Source organism: Amblyomma americanum, chromosome 8, assembly GCF_052857255.1.
Source record: "Amblyomma americanum isolate KBUSLIRL-KWMA chromosome 8, ASM5285725v1, whole genome shotgun sequence".
NCBI lineage: Eukaryota > Metazoa > Arthropoda > Arachnida > Ixodida > Ixodidae > Amblyomma > Amblyomma americanum.
In genome coordinates, this window is record NC_135504.1 from 8,455,473 (window position 1) to 8,477,283 (window position 21,811).

Below are 21,811 nucleotides of genomic sequence, written 5' to 3' on the forward strand. Positions count from 1 at the left end.
CGAGTTCGATTTATAGCCCTCATGGAGTATTATGCAGCCATTGATAGAAAACGCGAATGAAGTTGCGGGTCACGGCTTTAGCGCATAAATGTTGTGTCCGAGATGCTTTGCTGGGATTAACTTTGATATATTTTCAGTTCGGCTTCTCAAGAAATCGGCGGTGGTTTATGAAAGCAGTGCTGGGCGTAAAAGTATTGAAATGGTTTTACATACGGCTTTTTTGTATGTGGGGAACGTGATCCGTCCTTTAAAACCGTCCCACCATCACGGACTACTCCAATGACTTCCCGTACTACCGTTATCTGCCTCGGCAATTAAATTTTTCGCTTACACTAAAGGTGCAATGTCATTCATTGGCAGCGGAAGTCGTATTTCAATTACGTGCGCACCCGACGCCTTTTCCTAGACAACTCATTAAGTCATGATTTTGTGCACAAGTATTAGAAGACGCAATGTCCTGCATTCACCGCCACTGTAGAGAAGAAACAACTACTACGAAGAAACACACAGACAAGGACGATGCTGCAATGACAATTAAATTTTATTTGAAACACCTGCATACTTCTACCCTGGAATCCCCCATTTTCTTTAGTTCATTTCCTTTCCTTGTTTTGATCTGCCTCCATCGTCCCGCAAGTAATACAATTTTCTTCGATAGCGCTACAAATGGCATGCTGACACATTGCTTGCCAGAATCCCGGATGGCCCAGGCTTCTAAGATTCCTGGACTCAGCTTGTCTATCTTAGTTTTCAGCCTTTTGTTTTCTCTCTTTTTCAGTCTTTGTCAGTGCAGCATCGTCTTTGTGTGTTCCTTCGTGGTCATTGCTTCTTCTCTGGGGCAGTTTATTAATTATTAATGATAGTTTCAGAGGTTGCAATCATGGAATAGAGAGTAGATGACCCTTTTGTAAGCTGGGTTCCCTATTTTGAAATGATTTTTTGTCGAATTCATTCCATTTTACTCCATCTCGTCACTTCCATTCTGAGGGAAGGACCAAGCGGTAGGGAGCAGACCGACCAATCATAGTCGTTGTGGCATCGCTAGCGACGCTGTAATCCTTCCGTATTCAAACTGACCGAGTCATACGGACCAGGCTGTGCGAAATCATCGCAAAGCCACATGGCAGAGTTTTTTTTTTTTTAGGCTGGACTACCGTCGATAAATCTCATCAGGCGCGTGTCGAACGAATTGTCGTGATCCGTCCTTAGTCGGCGCTGGTACATAACTCTACCATGGGCATGGGGTGCTTTTATGCAAGTCAAATAGCATTATGGGCATTCTTCTGCGACGATCAACGTCATCATGGCACAGGAAAGGTTGACTAATGAAAGAGGAGCCAATGAAACGAAATTTATAGAATATGACATATAATACCACCCCTCATGACATTTTGCCCGATTTGGCGCTGACCAGCCGCCGTCGTTTCTCATTGGCAGGCAGGACTGAGAAAGAGGTTTGTGGGCTTTATGTACACAAAGAAGGAAAACAGAGTCTGTGTGCCATACGCGTTCCCCGGACAGGCGGACCGCAGGAATGTCTGGTTTGATGAATGACCGTCGAAGAAAAATTTGATGTCATCTCTCAGTGTGGTAGAACCTCCCATTTGGTAGCTATCTGCTACGCGACTTTGGTCCATGCGGGCGCTGTAATGATTTTAAGTCATTCGACATTCCTCGCTTCGAAGGCAATAATAAGCATTACGAAAGTAATAAAAAAATTTGTCGAACTCATTGCTTAAGTGAAGCACGCTAGAACACCATTGTGCCAAGACCGAAACTCCATCGTGCAAACTTCTGGCAAGCACAAAACAGTACCCACCGAAATGTTGGCCGACAATGCGTTTATATTGCAGCTACATTCGGTGCGCCCGTACCTTAAAATAAAAGGGCTATGGTGAACTTCAGAGCGCGAAATATCAGTTGATGCGAATGCTGGATTCGCAGAAGTTTTCGAAATTAACTTTTTATCGCATTATTACCATTTTTGTGCGTGTGTTTTTCTTTCATTGCGTTCGCGGAAGGACTCGATCCGTTTGGAAGCACGGATAGGAATTTTAATGCGCGCTGGGACAGCTAACGGAAGCCGAGGCTTTCATCGCTAGCCGAGAACCAATTTTCACTATGTGGCAGTTTTCATTCCGAATCTGTCGCCCCGTCCACCGGTCACGTTGCGGTGAACAATTTCGTCGGAGGCCGTTTCTGGCTCGCGGGCACACGGGTGGCAGCGGACGAGTCGTGGAACCCAAAATGAGAAAGCTGGCGATAAAGGGATCCATAATGCTTTGCGACGCCGCAGAAGTCTTTGTGCATTTCCGGGGTGATGGTTGAGCCCAGCCTTAGATGTCGTTCGCTTATACGTTATCTTTTCAGCCATGTGGAATAATTGGCAAAAGGCAACGTGCATTTATAGTGAACATCAAGAAACACACAGCGAGAAGCGAAACACTCAAGAAAACACCATTAGAATGGACAATATCTCTGCGTTTTCTTGTCTTATTGCTTGTGCTGCTTCTTCGAGCATTTGTTACGAGCAGTCCAAACCTAAATCCTGACATACGTTGATCACGAGTTTGCGGTTCATTCCTGCCATCAGCGGCCGTATTTTGACGAAGGTGATCAGCAAATCATGTGTATTGATATTTCTCTAGTCGTTAACCCCCAGATAGCCAAAATTCTGCGGGGCACAGCACATCGCTCTGTACAGTGTGAATTTTCTCTAGGTTTTTCCCCTCAAGTTATGGCTACTGAAACCAACGTACCTCACTACAAACACACACGCACACAGAGAACCAACGTACAGCCTTTGCCAAAGGTAACCAGGCCGCATTGTTTGCTTCTCATTCGTATAGTAGAGCCCTTACGGCTTCCCTAAAGATCAAAAAGTTCTTGGAAGGTGAGGACAAGGATTCTCCTTACCATACAGAGATTCAGAGCTTGAGGGCTGGCATAATAGCTTCAATATATGACTGGGAACCAAACCGTCCAGCCTGGTTACTTTTGGCAAAGACTGTACCTCACTGCAAACACACAAGCACATTCTTTATTTTTCTAAGAGAAAAAAAAACAGACCCCTGAGCAAAGAGCTACTCCAAGAGAAGTTTTACTAGGCCCGGAGCTTTTTACATGGTCCTTTACAAACGTAGCAACGTACTAGACTTGGTGCAAAGTGTAGGAAGTGCTACCACGGGCAGTTATCTAATTGTGAGATAAGGCAGTCCTTTTATTGGCTGGAGGTCGAGCGGGCAGGATGTGTTTGTCATCGCTGAAGTAACACGGTGTACGCCCTTATGGAAAACAGTGCGAACTGAAAGACACTCTAAACAGTTGTTCGTTTTTCCGCATGCTATTAATGAATGGAACAACCTGCCCCATCGGGTTGTGGAATGCCAGTCTGAGGCTACGTTCCAGGCCCTGCTGTCAGATTTGTGACATTCTCTGGGCTCAGTTGCTGTTCCCGGCTTCTAGTGCTCTAGCACTAAGTGCCTCTGCAGTGAAAATGCCAAATTATCTGCATATAAAGTCCTGGAGCACAAATAAACTAAAATAAAACACTTTAGGGTCACGAGTGGGTTTCGAACACAGGGCGGCGCGAACAGAACAGCTTTGTTGCACACTTCCTTAGACCACTGCACCATCGCCGTGATGCTATAGTTGGGTGTGCTACCTCTCGACGATTGCCGCAGCCGAACATCCCGCATGCTAAACTGTCTTTCGCGCTGTGCTTTGCACGTCACCATCTTCATAAACTGCCATCCGTGCGCATTTGATCCAAAAATCGAAACCGAAGTGAAAAACGAAGTGCTTGTTCACCGAATTCGCATTTGGACAAAGTGCCACGCTAGCCATAAAGCCGTCCTGACCGGAGGTTAATTAAATGTAGTGCCATCTGCCACAGTTGACAGGTGGCAAAATAGAGAGGAAAATGTCCCATTCCGTTTTGTAGGAGAGAGGGGGAGAAAGAAAAGGCTCAGATAAAACGAAAACTACGGACATACCGAAATTATTTAAAGTGCTCCTCATTACTGCTTAAGCGGATTCGAAAGCCAGCATGCTTTCACATTTCCTACGCATCAATAAAAGTGATCGGCCTAAATTTAACACCGGCAGCACACTCGCCAAAAATAACCCAGATACACAACATGGTAGATGTTGGTAGAATGATGAACGCTTTGCCCAGACGAAGAAAAGTCCTCGTGTCGAAACGTCGGCAAGCATCCCAAGGTTCTCCTCTCCCTTCTTCACATTGTTATTATCAAGATACGCAACGTTAAGCAAATTTCTGAGCTTGCGCACCTACGTCGCATTTATGTTAACGAAGAAAAATCGGGGGTTAATTTTTTCTTGTTTCGTGTTTTTTGTTCTAATTACCACAACTTTTACGGGTGTGAGTACACAGTGGGTTTTTTTTTTTTCGCCGTTCATCGCATCCCTCAAAAAAAGTTAGCCCATGCCGCATGTTCGGCTTGTGTAAGTATGTATCCCCCTGAAATTATGCCTTCACGGCCCTGACGGAAATGTAACTAAATGGATATACTGCTGATGTAGAGAACACTGTCTTTCATGCTGTATTATTTATTTTATATTTATTTTTAATTACATGCAAAAAAGCTCGTAAAGGTATTTCATCCCACAAAAGAAGTTGATACCGACATTTCTAACAGCGGTTTGCGGAATATATTGCGAATGCAGCGCCTCCACTCGGAGGCGACCCCAACTGCGTGATGAGGCTCACGTTCCAGTTGCGCGCAAGAAAATAGTTCCGTATTCTAGCGGCATTACGGCCTCGCGCTTTGCACCATTCCCCGCTAGTTGAGGCGCAGGAGCCTTCGTTGCAATTACATCAGCCTTTGACCCCGAAGCCCCAAAGCTAAAATGATTGGGTGGCTCAGGATCGGCCCCACCCTAGTAATCAAACTTTGAAAACAAAAATTCTTATTCCCTCTTTCTCTAAGCGAAAGCCAAACAATAAGAAAACAGGGTGTAACTAAATAAAGCGACCGCAACAACAAAAACCACTTACACTGGCGGACGTAAACAACAGTTTGCAGAAAGCTTTTCGCCCGGAAACTTCGTTCAATAAAACACGCGTTTAATGCAACGCAAGGCCATCCGACCGTGCCGTGGAAGGCATTAAGATTTCACGCCCAGAGCTCGGCGCATGCCTGCACTGAGGAGCCGGTAGTGAGCACTGCCACTTACGGGAGTCCATACACGCTTTTGTGTAGCGCGGCGTTCCTTCCGGTCTCTTAGCGAAATGAAGCCCGCCTGCAGCCTTTTTCCTGTGCAGTGTCAGGCACACCGCTGTAAAACCCGTGTGGGCCCGAAGTATACATATCGACAAAAGAGGGGAGCTATCAACGTGGTCGGGATAGAGGCTGGGCCTGGAAAATGAATTACTTCTGCAATATTCACAATCCGGCGCGGAAATTGCCCACATTGCTTCAGTGTTGGGCAGTTGGAGAATATGTTACTAGGTCTCATGAAACCACGTTAAGCTGCGATAGATAGCGCAGATATCAGCCAACCATGAGTCGAAAGCCACATAGTTTTTTCTTGTGTTTCGAAAGGTTTCGAATCCGTCTTAGCTTTTGTTACCGCATATCCGATTTGAAAAGGGGTTTTTATTTTCTTCTTTCGTCTATGATAGTTGCGGGGTTCTCTGGCATGTGTGCTGAAAAAATCTATCCTAAATGTCAGGAATTCTTGAAGTAGCACCAGCACATTCGGGTGTATATAAAAAGATTTCCTACGGTTTTCTATTTTGAATAAAACATTGTCTTCATAAGAACTGGATACAAGGCGGCGAAAATTGCCCTCGCATCCTGGAACTGATTGTGCCAAAACGACCAATTTCCTGCCACCGTTTTCGGCTGGGATTGGCGGCTGTCATCATCCACCACAAGCAGTGAAAGACAAGTCTTAAACCAGTTTAAGTACAATCAGTTCCTTAAAACCAGTTGCCTCATTAAATGATTTAGGCAGGACAGTTCCACGAGCGTCAGTTAGTTTGTGCAAGAAAAAACACCAGTGCTTACCCCTCTGCTCTTTTGTAGCGATAGCTACATTACGGTAGTATTTCGGGCCTTCAGCGTGGTGGCACCGCCACCCTATGGCTGCGCCGCCACTCTGTCACGTGGTGCGGAGCAGCTGCCGGCGGCGCGGCGCCGTAGCTGATCACGTGGTTCGTCACGTGACCAAGTTCCACTCGGCCATCTGTAGCTGTCGCGTCCCTTAAGGTTTAACCAAAGCTGAACCACCACCATTTTTTATTTATTTATTTACAACATACCCTGCAATGCCGAAACCTTACAGCAGGAGAGTGGGCACAAATATAAGAAACAATACGAATAAGCAAACAAAGAAGTAATTGATGAGATGTGAATATAAAAGGAGGCATGTGCAATTTTAGAACATATTACAGAAGCCAAAGAACAAGACAGTGCAAAGATAACTCTACGTTGATAAGTTGCTGATTTGTTCATAACAAATTACTGATAAGTTGAGCGAAGTGGACACCGTCAGCTGTGACCACCTCCGCAACTATTTCTCTGTTTGTTACTGTAGTGTGTGCCTCGTATATTCTCTGTCTTTTTTCCTTTGATTCGGTGTTTTTGTTCAAGACTATTTCTCTTCTTTGGGCAGCACGACAGCGAATAGTAAGAGCGTCGTTCCTATTAAAAGGACTTTATGGACAAATTTAAGTTGGCCTTTATGAATAATGTAGCGCATTATAATCACAAAGAGACCACTCTGACTGAAAACTCAGGTTCTATAAACTAAAAAATTAAAAAAAAATGCAGGCGGCGCCATCATAGACAGATTTCGGGACTAAAATGAACGCGCCTACACCAATTATTTTACCGCAGATATGACAGACTACGCTAATCTGCTATTCACTTCAAAATGGCGGCACACCCGCCCTTTTCGGTACGGACATCAAGAGTTCGAATCGGCTGGCGGAAAAAGTAGCAAATCTTTTTTTTTTTACTGATATATGCGCCTATTACTGCCACACAAATGTCAACATAGCTAGGCAGAGCCAGGAGATCAATTTTTACTGAGAACATTACTGACAATCAGTTGTCCTCGGCGCTTTTTTAAAATACTGCGCTCATCAATTGTTGTCGGAACGTGCTCTGATTTTAGTCGTTAAAAGAACCGCTTTGCGAAATCGTTGCTGTTTCGCCCAATGCCGTTCACAAGGTGCTCGGTACTGGGCAATAAAAAGAGGCGAAAATCATTAATGTTCTTTTCTAGTGCTCTACATCTGAGAGCAAAAGCATAAAAGTAAATGCATTAAAACGAAAATTCCTGCAAAAGAACATGGTGTCCAAAGGCCGTTAATATAGTACAATCGTATGCAGCAGCTTGGACAAGCAAAGTGAGCGAATGTGCAGCTGACTCGCTGCAGTTGCTTAGAGCCTATGAAATCGCTCTGTACTTAAGCATCCTGCTGATGACGGAGTGAAAAGCCAATAACACAAATAAAATATTCCAGGTATTCAAATCTTACCGCACATTTTAAACACCACTCTGTGGATCCAAACTTTCTCCATGTAGTTTAAGAGCGTACGTTGTTGGGCTAGTCGGTCAATCATGGTAAATACAAGGGGGGTGGTACTGCGTACAAAAAGACAAGGACAAGAAGATAACACAACAGGCGCCTGTTGTGTTATCTTCTTGTCCTTGTCTTTTTGTGCGCAGTACCACCCCCCTTGTATTTACCATGTTTCTCCATATAGCCTTCCCTTATAAAGCGGTACGCTTTAAAAACGTATCAGTTCATCATAAAGATGACCTTTCGTATCAGCAGTTTCATGGCTAGTCGGTGTTTTTTTCCGGCTGTAGAACGAAACGAAATAAACTACAGAATAACAAGACAACCAAGGTTCGCACTCTAGGTCGAGTGCATTCTCCATCACACGCGTTAAAATGTCACGACCGACGTTTTTTCTCAAGTTCTCAAGGCCCCCGTTTTTCAAAGGCATAGCGAGTGTGTGTTTTGAGGCTGACTGGCAGAACTGTGCGCGCGTCTCCGTGTCCCACTGCATGCACTGTTGTATTGGGTGGGGGAGGGGGGCGGAGAGATCTGCGCACACCTGTTTCGCACCTGGCTGGCGACCTCGTCGATGTGGGTCGCGCTGGGTTCGTGCCCCGTGCCGGAAGAAGAACGAAGGCGTCATGAGCGAGAGGAGTTTGACATTCTCGACGGCCCTGCACTCTAGTGACATATGCCGCCGCCCGCGGCAAACTGCGGCTCACTACGGTAGGTGGTTGGGCTTGCTTAAAAACATTACTCCTTGCGGATGGCAGCTCAAAAAAGAGGAGACGCACTGAAAGACAAACGCGGCAACATGACTTGATACTTTGTATCCCGACCATAACTTCGAAAACAAACGCACATACAACTATTCGGCGAGCAAAACGCACTTCAAGACAAAAGGAAAATGAGAAGGCTTTCACTTCCTCGTTTATTCCTTCCCTTACGGCGCGGTTCAGGTGTCCAAAGATATATGAGACAGATACTGTGCCATTTCCTTTCCCCCAAAAACCAATTATTATTATTATTATTAAGGCATGACAAACACATGACGTCAAAGACACTCCATATCATCGAAGATATGGACATTGTTCACTTCTGTCCGATGTGCGTCAGTGCTCCATCGATTGATGCGACTGAAAAGGAGCCGTATTTTTTTGGCAGGTTACTTCTTTCCTATCTTGTATTTTATGCGCGTTTTTTTTTTTTTTTTGTCAGCGATGTCGCGTTTTTTTCTAATCCTTTTTCGAGAAGTTTTACTTCACAATGTTCGTAAGCGTCATTGCTTACGAAGTTCAGTTAGTTAAAAGAACAAGTGACGTGTCTTGTACGTTTCGTTGGTCTTTAATTATTGCTGCTTTAATTTTTGCGCTTCTATTCGCTACGACTAGTGCTTCCCAGTTTGCTACCTTCCTGGCACCGAGAATGAACCGTGTGTACGTGTTCATGAGTTTGTTTGCGTTTTGTTTGTTCATTACTTTATTTGTTCGTTTGGGTTAGTTTATTTATATCCTTGTTTGATTACTCTAGCTTACTAGATTCTGCGGCCTAAGCATGCTAATTGAGTTTATAATACGAAAACACTTTCTCAGATCTCGTCGCCTATTCCTCCCTCGCAAACGTATTATGTACGTATGAATGTATTTGTATCTTTTTTGTTTCTGCGTTTTTGTGGCTTAATTTTGTTTATTTATTTGTTCCTTCCTGCGGCATGTTGTTTGCAGTGTAAACGTGTTGTTCGAGGAGAAAACGTCACAGCCCTACCTTCGTTCCTGACAGGGGTCAAGACCATAAAATGCATGAGAACGGTTGACATGATAGCGCCGCGTCAAACCATTCTGTAGCGTTCTCTTTACTTGCAAAAATTGCTTCACACAATCTACAGACTGTCCATAGACATCTGTCTATAATGTCTATAGATACTATATAGACAGAGCCTAGAAAACAGTCTATAGGCAATACAAATCCTATAGACAATCCATAGACAAAATATAGATCTATGGCAATACACTTTTAGTAGACTTTTCTATAAACAGTCTATGGACTATGAATAACCAAGAAGAAATATCTATATGAAGACAATAGAGTCTATAAGACGTCTATAGACTGTCAGTAGATATATTTAATAAAAGTTGGTTCTCGACCGCAACCGCTGTTTTCCTCTTTTTTGCACCGCACTCATATTGAACTAAATAGGCTAAACCAGATTGATACCCGAAATTCATCCACTTCAACATAATTATTCCCCTAGTGAAAGCGGCTGACAGTGACGCATAAAAAGAAAACCAGAGTATATATTTCTCGTGCACTCGATCGGGGCATGTCGTAGAGAAGTGTTCTGGGTGAGTTTGAACCAGTATGAACTTTTTCAATGCTCCTGGTATTTTCGTACTTGGGATTTCTTGTTATTTTTTCGCTTCTATCTTGAAACACGGTCCGGATTTGACCCAAGACCTTATGCTGTGCAGCTGAACTACGCAACCCGGGAACCACCCAGGCGGATGCAACATTGTAATGATTTCAGAGATAACACGTTGCTGTTTTTAAAAGATATAGCATTCCGAGTTGCGTGCTCCTTACCAGAGCACGATGCCCGTTATGCTAACTTTTCCCTCGCACTGAGGGGAAACGTTGTAAGATGCTCAAGTTACGAACGACCGAACAAACCATCAAAACAATTAAGTAGCGTTTAGATCCGCATGCTTCACAAACCGCGATAAACAACTTCAGCTTAAGCAAAGTCTTGCGAGTTTTGAAGAGGAACATTTTTCACACTTTGAGCATTCCCGAAATCATCAAATTAAATAGCGGCTGCATCACAGCTAACTTTTGTCTGTTTCAGGCTAGGTGATGCATTCAGGCGAAACACAACGACATGATTTGCAATTATTACGAATGTAGGAAAACGGTCGTTCAACAGTCTAGGACCAGACAAACACTGTGCAGTAGGCAGTCAGGTACTTGAAGCAGTGCGGAAGTATATTTATGTAGGCCAAGTACTGACCGCCTATTCACACCACGCGAAAAAAAAATTATGAGAAAAATATGTATGTGGCTAAATGTATTTGGAAGGTCCCCTCAATTTACAAACTGCAGCATATGGTATTCTTTGAGACGAATGTATAACTCAGGCATATCCGGAAGCTTGGAAGAAAATGGGAAAGGCTAGAAATTAAACTGTAACAGAACATACAATAACATCGGTAACTATTACGGAAAGAGAGCAATCCAGGTCAGAGATCCAACTCGAGTCAATGTTGTCCCAGTTGCAATATATATATATATATACGTGTGTGTGTGTGTGTGTGTGTGTGTGTGTGTGTGTGTGTGTGTGTGTGTGTGTGTGTGTGTGTGTGTGTGTGTGTGTGTGTGTGTGTGTGTGTGTGTGTGTGTGTGTGTGTGTGTGTGTGTGTGTGTGTGTGTGTGTGTGTGTGTGTGTGTGTGTGTGTGTGTGTGTGTGTGTGTGTGTGTGTGTGTGTGTGTGTGTGTGTGTGTGTGTGTGTGTGTGTGTGTGTGTGTGTGTGTGTGCTTGTGCGTGCGCGTGCGCGCGTGTCAATAAACGTATTTGGTTGCTACAGGTAAAATGTAAAGTTGATAAACGCTTCATTTAGGCATAGACTTATTGTTCAGTCGATGTTCCGGACACAGAGCCTGTCTTGAGAAAGGACAGGCTCTGTTCGAAACACCGACTCAAAATAAATCTCTGCGTAAATGAAGCGTTTCTCAACTTTACGACGGTGGCACATGCAAGAAACGTTTCATTCAGACTATGTGGCAGAGGGCTTTGTCCTGCGCTGGGCATACCTTACATAATGATTATGATGATGAAGTAACGCGATCATAGGCGAAGCTAGTGACATTCCACGAACGGCAATGAACTTCGCGTTTCCCGGGAGCCGAGACGTGTGTCATGAATACGCGGACAGCAGTCGCTACCTGCGAGTCACTTCGCTGGAATGCTACGCAGCTATGGTAATGCGACCGCTAAGTGGGGGCGCTATGTGGCGTAAGCAGAAACACTTCCCCCCGCTTTGGCAACTGCCCTTACCTGGGTCCCGAGTACCCAGAATTAAGCAGACCGCACGTTAACGAAAGCTCGACGTTCATGCATTCAGCAGACGGGCCGGAAAAGGGTTCACCGGAAAGGAAAAATAAGAAGGAAAACCGCCTAAGGCACTAGGCGACGGGGACTCGAGCCTAATTAGAGGAACGAGCACGTGACCCTGCTCAAATATGGGTGTGTCGTTTGAACACGTATACCTTGACGCGAGAGGGAGCAGACGACAGGGCTGAAAGCAGACGACAAGGTATGAGCGCCGAAAGCGGAAGCAGTCTGCTTTCTTTAGCCGACAAGCTCTGGCTGCCGGAAGTGACGCTGAGTGCGCAGCCTCCATTTTCTGTTGGAGAAGCGAAAATCATCTTTCCGCCTACGTGCGATTTGCTTTTAAACGCCGGGTACGCTCACTCCGCAACACCTGTCAGTGAAATTATTGCGGCGGCTAACCCGGTATATTACGCCATACAGTGAAGTGCAAACGACATGCACAGATCTTCAATCGGCTTGGTTACTACCGAGTTTTGAAAGAGCAACAAATTTTTTTCTGAAGACTCGATGTCTTTGTATTCGTCGACCTGAAACTACTCAAAAATGAAAAAAAAAATACTCTGTTTTACTGGCGTCACGGTGCTCCATAAATTATCTAGCCCAATTGGATGATTTTAGCTTTCAATTAAATCTTGCGCACGGACGAAGTGATTTTGAGGGCTTTCGATAGGTTAGACTTTTGTTGACGGATGTTTAAAAAACGTCACGTTTAATTGTCTCAAATTTGGTTGTTGGTTGTGTTTTATGAACTGCGTTAGTGGGATAAAACGCCAGAATTGCTTTGGCATCCAATGTGCGTTGTGCCACTGAAGCCTCAGAGCAACCAAGGAGACCCAGCTCGAAGAACTGAAATCTTGCGAAGAATACAGCACACCCAGCAGCCAAGAGACCAGGCCAATGCCCTAGTTAACCTGCGATCATCGATGAGGGTCCTAGAATTTGCTGAGACTTTGCGGCAGAGAATTTTATGCTTACACCTGCTACCAACGACAAGACAGACTACAAATTCTGGAATTATTTGTAGTGCAGAAGAAACGTCCACATAACAGAATTACGGGCGCTTTTTTTATTGTATGTAACGCAATAGTTGACACAGCAGCTCCATTTTCAGGATTTTCGCAATCCCAGGAAATAAGTGTGTATACAGTGACATAATGTAAAATAGTGCAAACCAAGGGCACAAGCTAAAGCAAGAAAAAATAAAAGCCATAAAATACAAACAATTAGGGTTATAACAACATACATACAAATAGAATGGTGTGAAGAGTGCTTCAAGAAAACCTCTCGGTTTAGTTGGCTCATTTTTGATGTGATAGTTGGGCGCTTGTTGGTGTCGTAATTGTTCCTTCTCCGCCCTCGAGCCTTTCGTGAACAGAAACATTGCGACACAGTGCAAATAAGCATAGAAGTTGAAGCAAGGACGCAACAGATCGAAACGTATGATTCGGTAAGGCGTGGAGAAAATATTTTCAGATTTGGCCGTTGAGCGGCATCCTTATAGCAGAGCTAATTCAGTCAGTTATAGTTCTTGGGAAAACAGAATGCTTAAAGAATTGTCATATGCGCGGTAGTGTATTGTAGTTCTTTCATGCCTTTTCCCAGTGTCATACCCATAAAAAATTAGTTCCATGGGTTAAGCTGATTAATAATCAAGTTCAATTTTATATAACTCCGAAAACATGCCTTGCAAACACCAATGTCGCTAGAATTGCACTCAGCAATAATTATATCTTACCTTTGGTACGCAACAGTTATGATAAATTCGATTCATTTTTTAGTTTTTTCCTTTTGTAATACTCTTTCACTCTGCATAAAAACATAACGTTCAATGTATACATATTCAAAAAGCAACTATGCAACTTTATTCTGACAGGACATAATTAGTATTGATTTGTTTTCTTCTTTAATATGATAAATGCTCATTTTTGCTTCCTTTTTTATTTACCGACGTTTTTATGTAGTTCCTAAGCTTTCTTGTTTATATTGTTCTGGACTAAATTGAATTTCCTCGTTTTATTTCCTTCAGTCTGTTGGGCTCTCAATTTCTTGTGTATGCGGTTTTATAGCATTTGTTCTTTTCGATTGTATAATTTTTCCTGTCTTAGGTTTATTATAACTTCTAAGAACGCAGGATTCTTGTTTTTATTAAGTAGGCTGGAATATTTTTACTCTTTTCCCGGTCGCATATATATGATTGCAACAAGATGTTTCTTCTAATCGTAGTAAGTGCTTATTTACCAGTAACAGGAAGTCCCGATAGAGTCAACTACATATATGACATCCCTTTGTATACTGCTTCTTTTTACATGCACCTTTGAATAAGTTCAACATTAAAAAAAACATAGTTCGTATAACAATTTAGCTGTAAACGAAACGATTCGAACATGGTATTGGTTACAGGTTGGCTCGGCCAATGACTTTCGGCATGAAGTTTTGCCTGAAGCTATATAAACCGAGTTCATCTTTCTCTGTACGCTCTCTAAATTATAAGTTCAACTTTCAGTTAAGGGATTCTATTTAACAGTAGTACAGTCTAACATGTGGGGAACAATGTGCTTAACTGCGAGAAGACGAACGTAGCGAGTAGAAAGATTTAAGGTTCATTTAGGAAAAAACAATTAAAGTTTAAAGTTGCACCCTACTGTGTCAGCATGGTTATTCCAGTTGAGGTTGTTGGAAAACCTAAGCCCAAAGTACATACATTGTTCACGCTGCGAGCAGCAAAATTTCGTTAATAGTGTGGTCTTCATGTGGATGGTCTTGTTAGTCATTTTTATAGGAACCTATTGTCAAAATAAATTCTCATTTGTCATAGGTCACACCAATGAACAACCATTTGCAAAGCATTGTTCAACACCTTTTGACCAGAAACATTTCCATTCTCAGAATAAGAAACGCTATAATCGGCATACAACTTGATCTTCCCAGTGAGGTCTTCAACAGTATCATTGATTATTATCGGAAACATCACTTAATCCTCGCAGATTTAAAACCAACTCATCAAGTCTTTTGTCCAAACAACAGTCGACTGGAATGGTCTGCCTGCCAATGCCACAATCCACCAGCAGCACCGTCTATTTTCAAAAATGCCAACTCAAATATTATGCGCTAGCCCTAGTATCATTCATATCAGATTAATTTTGTATTATATTTTCCTTCGTGTAATACCCCTGTTATGGGCATTTCAGGTGTGCAATAAATAAACGTCCGTATAACGTGCCCTGAGGAACCCCAGTATAAAACTCGTCTAAAAGTGATGGTTATTTTAAACCGAGGAACTGCTTTCTGATAAAAAGGTACGCTGCAATACACTTTATCAATTGGTCATGAAGTATTTTCTCTATTGTCATACAACTTTGTGTGAGTAACCTTGACCGAAGACGCAGAAAATTCATAAATATTGCATCAGTCCGTTTTGCGAATTTGACTGACCTGGCAAAATCATGTGCAATTTCAACTAGTTTTTTGCATGCAGGATAACTCTTTGTAACTCTATTTTCACAGGGAAACCTCATTTGACTGAAGGGTGTGGCATCTTTCGGTCCCTTGCAGGCGGCAGTGTAGCAGGCGGCGCTGGAAAGAAGCAGACGACGCGACGCGCGAGCGTCGAAACCGGAAGTCGTCGGCCTCTTCGTTCGGGCAGCTGCCGCCGGCTGCCGCTCTCGGAAGTGACGCAGCGCGCGCGAGCGTCGCTTTCCATTGGAGGAGAGGTCCGCGCGCTGTTCCTCTCTCCATCGGTATGCGATCTGGCGTCGCTCGGCGCTTTCAACGTCCGCGATTCCTCGCACAACCGTGCGGCTCCCGGGATAGCGGAGTGCTCCTCGAGGTTCCTCGGTGTTATTTTTTTTCCGCGGCTTTCGGATTCGGCCGGCGCCGCGTGTTCGCTAACGCCGAGCTTCAGCGAACGGCTTCTTGCGGCAACCGCGCGCGCCAAGATCGCGTTTTCTTTTTTGCGCCTCCAACGGCGATGCTGACTGCCGGAGCGTGTCGACGCGGCGTAGTTGTGCTTGCGGTTTTGCCGTCGTGGTGACGTGGTGTGTGCATGTGAGTGTGCTGTGAAGAGTGCGGATTTTCAAGGTCAGCGACGACGAGAAAAAAAAGTAGCCATGACGGAATACGAGGAGATGGTGCGGCTCGTCGATGGAGCCTACAAGGTGAGAACCCCGCAATATCACTTGACTAAGATTTTCATAACGTTAAATTATCGTACTATGCTACAAGCACGTAAGATGTCACTTGACGGAACAATGTGCACGCTTGGGGACTTCATAAAGGCGATTCACTTAAAATATGCCGGGAAAGTCAGCCTTCACTGCAATGAGAGAGTTGTGGGCTGCAGAAAGCCGATACAAACAAATTGCCGAGGGAAACTAGTTCGCATTGTGATTATCGTAAGACTCGAACTCGATAAGTTTTGGGGCGTAATTTTTCTTTACAGAGAACGACCAATCCGCGAAAGTGTTCATTTCTTAGAATCTCACTTGCAGGCTGTAGCCTTAGCTGCATGGCCCACCCCAAAGTGCATTAAATATCGTCGGTATTTCAGAGAACCCATTCACTTATGCTCGTTAACTGCATTGGAAATGCATTGAAAATGTTCTTCGGAGTGGGTTACACTTGAAAAAAAAAATCATGCCGCGAAGCGTGCAATAAAGGCCCTCATCATAAATGTCGGCGCCAAGCAACAGCCTGCGCATACCTGAAGACAGAGCTAACATCGCTGATTTATTGAAAAAGCTGGAATTTGAGCCAACTATTCGCCGACATGCTACCCTGCGTACGGGTCAGGTATTAGAGGAGGGATGAAGGAATAAAAATCAGTGCAGAAATTGGTAGAAGAAAATAAATTAGTTACATTGGGTTTGCCCGCGCATAAGTGACTAAGCTATCGTGCGCCAAAACATAGGTTGAAAAAACATTTAGAGCAGAATCTGTTTCTGAAAAGTGTAGCGTATTTAAAATGCCAGCACCTTCTTTCATAAACTTAAAAACGAGCATCCGGTTTAGGGCTGAATTGTTTTGAAGAAGTAAAAATAGTTTGCCTTTTATATGTGCATGTGCACTGTTCCATGCAATTTTCAGTTTCCACCAATTTTTATTGAAGTTTGAATCTCTTGCTTTGAAAAATTTACATTCTACCATCCTATGTAAGCTACTGAACTTCACGGAAGGATCACCGTTGCTCTCTGACATCAAGTTTGCTTTTTTTTTTTTTTCACTGGAAAGCCCTTTGCACCAACATTTGAAAGGGCATGCAATAAAAGAGTGGCCAGACGACGGCAAAGTTTTAACTTCGTCTGTCACAAAACCTCAGATTGTGCGCTCAACAAGAGAATGCGAATTTAAAGTGGTGCTTTCATAGTGTAATATTACAAGGAGCGTAAAAGCGCTTTCAAATAGGGGTGTGTGATAAGTACTTTTCAAAACCGAATCAGATATGAATACTTTTGCTACTTCAATCAAATTTTCCTACGAATGCTCCATACTTGGGTGAATATTTGTGCAAAAGAAATAATCTTGTCTAGCAGCGATAACTGTAACTTTTTTTTAAATTCCGCTCATTTTCACCTCAGGTCGACATGTGACACGAAGTTAGTATACTAACTTTATGACAATCACGTTGTACGCATACGAAAATTACATTTTTCTACTAGTTACAGCCGTTAGTCTAGTGCCACGTCTCATAACATGATTGGGGCGAGAACTATACATGTGAGAACATTATGAACGCAGCGACTCGTATGAACCGCGTCGTGGCACTAGGCAGTTAATCCCACGTGAGCCAATCGAGGCAGCGTGTTGCGCGGCGTCTGAGCGTGCCCTGCTCATTATAAAGTTGTCTTTGTGTTGAATATTCGAAAAGTATCCCCAAACTTAAGAGCACATTCTATTCGTTTCGAACAACTTTGAATTTGTCCGTTTCAAATCTTTATGCGTGTCCAATCGGAGTATATTGCATTCGCCATTCATTAAATTCGAATGTTCACACGCCCCTAGTTTTAAAGCTTCAGGAAACTACACCAGAAACGGGCCGATGTGTGCTTGCCGCCGCTTGGCAACGCCCTCTGTTATCCGCCGTGACTAAGGCGAGAGGTGTGCGAATGTCTCGAGTGTTTCGACACACGGATATGCTGATACGCGGAACAACGCTCGCAACACGCCTGTTTACCTTGTTCAGTACGCAACACATCTCGCCGCAGGCAAATAAGAGGCTGTGCGGACGAAATTGCCGCTTGCCTGCGTCACTGAGCCGGAAGTACTAACCAAACATGGATAGATGATGAAGGGTACCCGTTCTGATGCGGGGTAATAGAGGACGCCACCTAACACCTAACTCATATTGCGACGGTGTGGGCGCAGATTTTCAGTGCGTGCCTTCAACACATTTGAAAGGAAGCACTAACCGGCCAACTTCACCAGTTTTATGAAATAGATTCACTCTAGCAAAATTATCGCGAATTAGGCAGAAATGTTCTTCAAGTACTTTAAACTCACTAATCACGCGCGCAACCTGTACACATTTCTTATTGTGTAAATAGTTTGTACATATTACTTCTCCCCCTATCCTCTCTTCCTGTCCCCTCACCTCTTTCATTTCATTTCTCCATTCTGCCTGCTGTCCTTTATTTCCACTGCCCCAGCTCAGGTGCTTCAGTTCTTGATGGCAGATGCCGGGGCTAGCAAAAATCTTATCCTTCCTTTTTATTATTATTTTAATAAACCACCACTGCTACTACTACTACTACTACTACTACTACTACTACTACTACTACTTTAAATTCGGCACTTGGTGTAACTTCGGACATGTCTGCCTCGCATTTTTTTTTCGCCGACGAGCTCAGTAGGCATGCAGGCTATCTTCTAGCTTGAATATGTAAGCCTTTTGTTGCAATGTGCAAAGGTCAGTGCCTCTGGAGAGATCATTGTGTTAGCATATACGTCTAGATGAATACCAGCAAGTCTGCGGCCGCTCCCGAGTGGATTTTTTTTTCTTGCTTGCAGCTTCACATCAGCCGGTTTGTTCTTTTTGGTTGTCCTCTTTGCAAACGCATGTACCAGTGGCTATGTAAAATTCCTCTCAGGAGTATTGGTTCAATATACAGTGCTTGATAGGAGATTTATTGGTTTTTCGTGACTATATTAAACGGTGGTCACTACAGAGCCCACAACACCTCTTTCTGAAAAGGAGTGCGAACAATTTTTTCGACCCCATTAATACGGGAAAGAAACGAACTGAAATTTGAGTACTGCCCTTCCTGGTTTAGTTTTACGGCTGAACTTTGCAACACCTAACCTAACCTCCTGCAGCGCACCTTTCCTTGCTTTTGCAGAAAGCCAAAACCATTGAGCGTCAGAGTAGAAACGACCTACAAACAGCTGTGCACTACTCAAGTCTGTCACAGCTGCATACCTTATTTACGCGTCCATAAATCGACGTAGCTTCCGGAAATTTCAAACCCATGAGTTTTTTTAAAGGCAAAGAAAAACTTCCTGAGGTCACGTGGCATTGAACTTAGGCACGCTATTCAGAGCAGATTTCTTTTCTTTTTTACTGATCTAGCAGAATAGACTCGCGTTAGGAACAAGATTTTCGACGACTTTTTTTTTAACGAGATTTATTGCCTCAGGGCATCAATGGGCAATGGGTGTGATGAAGGATGCGGTAATGATTAAAGTAATGGCAAGAGGTTAGCTGATATAATGAAGTCCAGTAGTAGTAGATGGTATGGTCCCTGCGTCCAGGCAATATATGAAGCAGGGTGGCTCGGTGAAAGACCCGCTACCTTCAGGCGCCGGATCCTTGTAGGCTTGAGAGCAGGGCAGTCCCACAGTAAGTGGTGAATGTCGGCTTCAGTGTCCTCGCGTTTACATATCGGACACCCAAGGACATCGAAGCCGACATCCACCACATTCACGTGCATTCCAATGATATTTGCATACCTCGGCACTCTAGATAGTAACTCAACCGCAGCGGTGGCCAAGTGGTTGAGCATCCGCCTCGTATGCGGGAGGTGCGGGGTTCGATCCCCAGTGCCGCCGGGTACCCACCGGTGATACAATGGGTACAAGCTTTCCACTGGTCTGGTGCTCGGCTTATTTAGGGTGAAATGCTTGGGAAATGGGTCTCTGACCCCACCTTGAGAAAAAGAAAAAATACCTTGTGACATGGCGCTCTTTGGCCATAGCTGCCCTTGCGCCATAAAAATACATAATCATCATCATCTAGATAGTAACTCGAGAAAGGAAATATTGCGGGAGTATCGACGAAGCGAATTTATTGCGTGAGGGCGTAATTAAGCATAGCTTTTCAACTTCCTCATTACATCGCCCCTTCCTGCCAAGGTGAACGGCGTGGTTGATAAGCAGCATTATCTAATGTCGAGTCGTTTGCACTATCAGTTCGTTATCAAAGTGCAATTGCTTGCATCGCCTTTATTGCGATTGTCGAGTATTTCTCGATTCTTATTTCGTGAATGACTTAATTGCGCAACGACACTTTTTATGTTCTGGTTATCTTTAAAACAAAGGATTTATGTTTTTTACTTCTATCACTCACCACTGCAAAAAAAGAAAAAGAACCTCGAATGCGTTTCCAAACACCAAAGACCTCCATTCTACGGTTAGTACACCTTCGGTCTACGAAAAGTAGTTTATGTTTTCTGTAAAATCGATTAGCAGCTGTCCAATATCTGATCCTGCGGTAAGAAAAGAGGCGATTCTAGAAACTAGGCAAAATGTGGCCAATAGGAGTAACGGTTCCATGAGATTTTCAGCCGCTGTTTAGCAGAAGGTAGTTCGGCATTCAGGATCTTTTATGAACACTCCGATCCTGACATGATGAAACCCTAAATATGATTTCATTAGCGTCCGATTGGCCGGCTTCATAATGATAAGTAGAGAAAAGAGGTGTAGCTTTTATCGTAGCCGCATGACAGGTACCGTTATTGGCTGCGTTAACACAAAATTAATGCAGAAATTATTGAGGCGGTAGATTCATAGCGTGGAAGATGTGACATTAGATGCATTTACATGGAATCCGCTTGTTATTTTTATAATTAAAGTTGAACCTTGATTACTCCATCTCGCAGAGAACTGGAAATTTCTTCGAATTATGCGGCGAAGTTCGAATAAGAGAAAACCCGGAAAGGCTCTCCCAAATTCACTTGTTGACGCGCCTAAAGCCTGAAGTTTAAAAAAAAAATAAAACGAACTTCGAATTAAGTGAACTCAAATTAACTTAGTTTATTATGTTATCTACAATTCTACGAAAAAAAAAAGTAAAAGGATTAGCGTGCCTAGTTTAATAAAAGCTGTAGAGGAAGAATGGTTATAGGTAGACGGCACGCGTAATTCTGATTCGTTGAGAGGGATTGAAATCTAGTAAGCTGACTGCACTGGTGATAATTTCAGCAGCCGTGTTAAAAGGCCAGCAAAGTTCATTGATAGCGTGACATACCTGTATAAGCGTGTTCCCGGGTATTCAGGCCTGGCTGTCCGCTTCCGCCGCACTGGAGCAAAAATAATTGGTTGCATTAACGTTAATAATCTCTGTGTAGTTGATAATTAGCTGCTCATTTTGCATCGTACGCTGTGATCCAGCGATATTTTCGCACCGCCGTTGAGGCGATTGCGTTTAAAAAGCGCCTGTGTTTTATTTTATGTTCACCCCGAAAATGTTTTTGGGTGGCAGCAGCGAGAAATGGAATGGAACGGTGGAAATAATTAAGCTAGAGTTCTCTCTTACACCTTACTCCTTTAAGCTTACATCAGTTGTACGTAACTACTTGACTAACTATATGGAAGCCCTGTTTGTTTTATTGGTTCGGCTACGTAGCCGGTTCGGCTTGCATACTTGAGTTTTATTAATAATAATAATTGGTTTGGGGGGAAACGAAATGGCGCAGTATCTGTCTCATACATCGTTGGACACCTGAACCGCGCCGTAAAGGAAGGGATAAAGGAGGGAGTGAAAGAAGAAAGGAAGAAGAGGTGCCGTAGTGGAGGGCTCCGGGATAATTTCTACCACCTGGGGATCTTTAACGTGCACTGACATCGCACAGCAGACGGGCGCCTTAGCGTTTTTTCTCCATAAAAACGCAGCCTTATTGCGAAATGATTTCTAATAAACGAAGTCAAATTTTATATATGCGTTTTGCAGACATTGT

At 43.6% G+C, this 21,811-nt stretch overlaps 1 protein-coding gene across 3 annotated transcripts in view; it reads left to right on the forward strand.

Annotated features, from left to right (window-relative positions):
* Positions 1-15,378: 15,378 nt before the first annotated feature.
* IRSp53 (Insulin receptor substrate 53 kDa) overlaps positions 15,379-21,811 on the forward strand; it is a 153,857-nt gene continuing 147,424 nt past the window's right edge. For all 3 annotated transcript variants that reach the window (XR_013307878.1, XR_013307879.1, XM_077633780.1), the window contains exon 1: positions 15,379-15,799. Coding sequence is in view for 1 of the 3 variants with exons in the window: in XM_077633780.1 (XP_077489906.1) it covers positions 15,752-15,799 (48 nt within the window). In the remaining 2 variants the exon portion in view is untranslated. The remainder of the gene's footprint in view (positions 15,800-21,811) is intronic.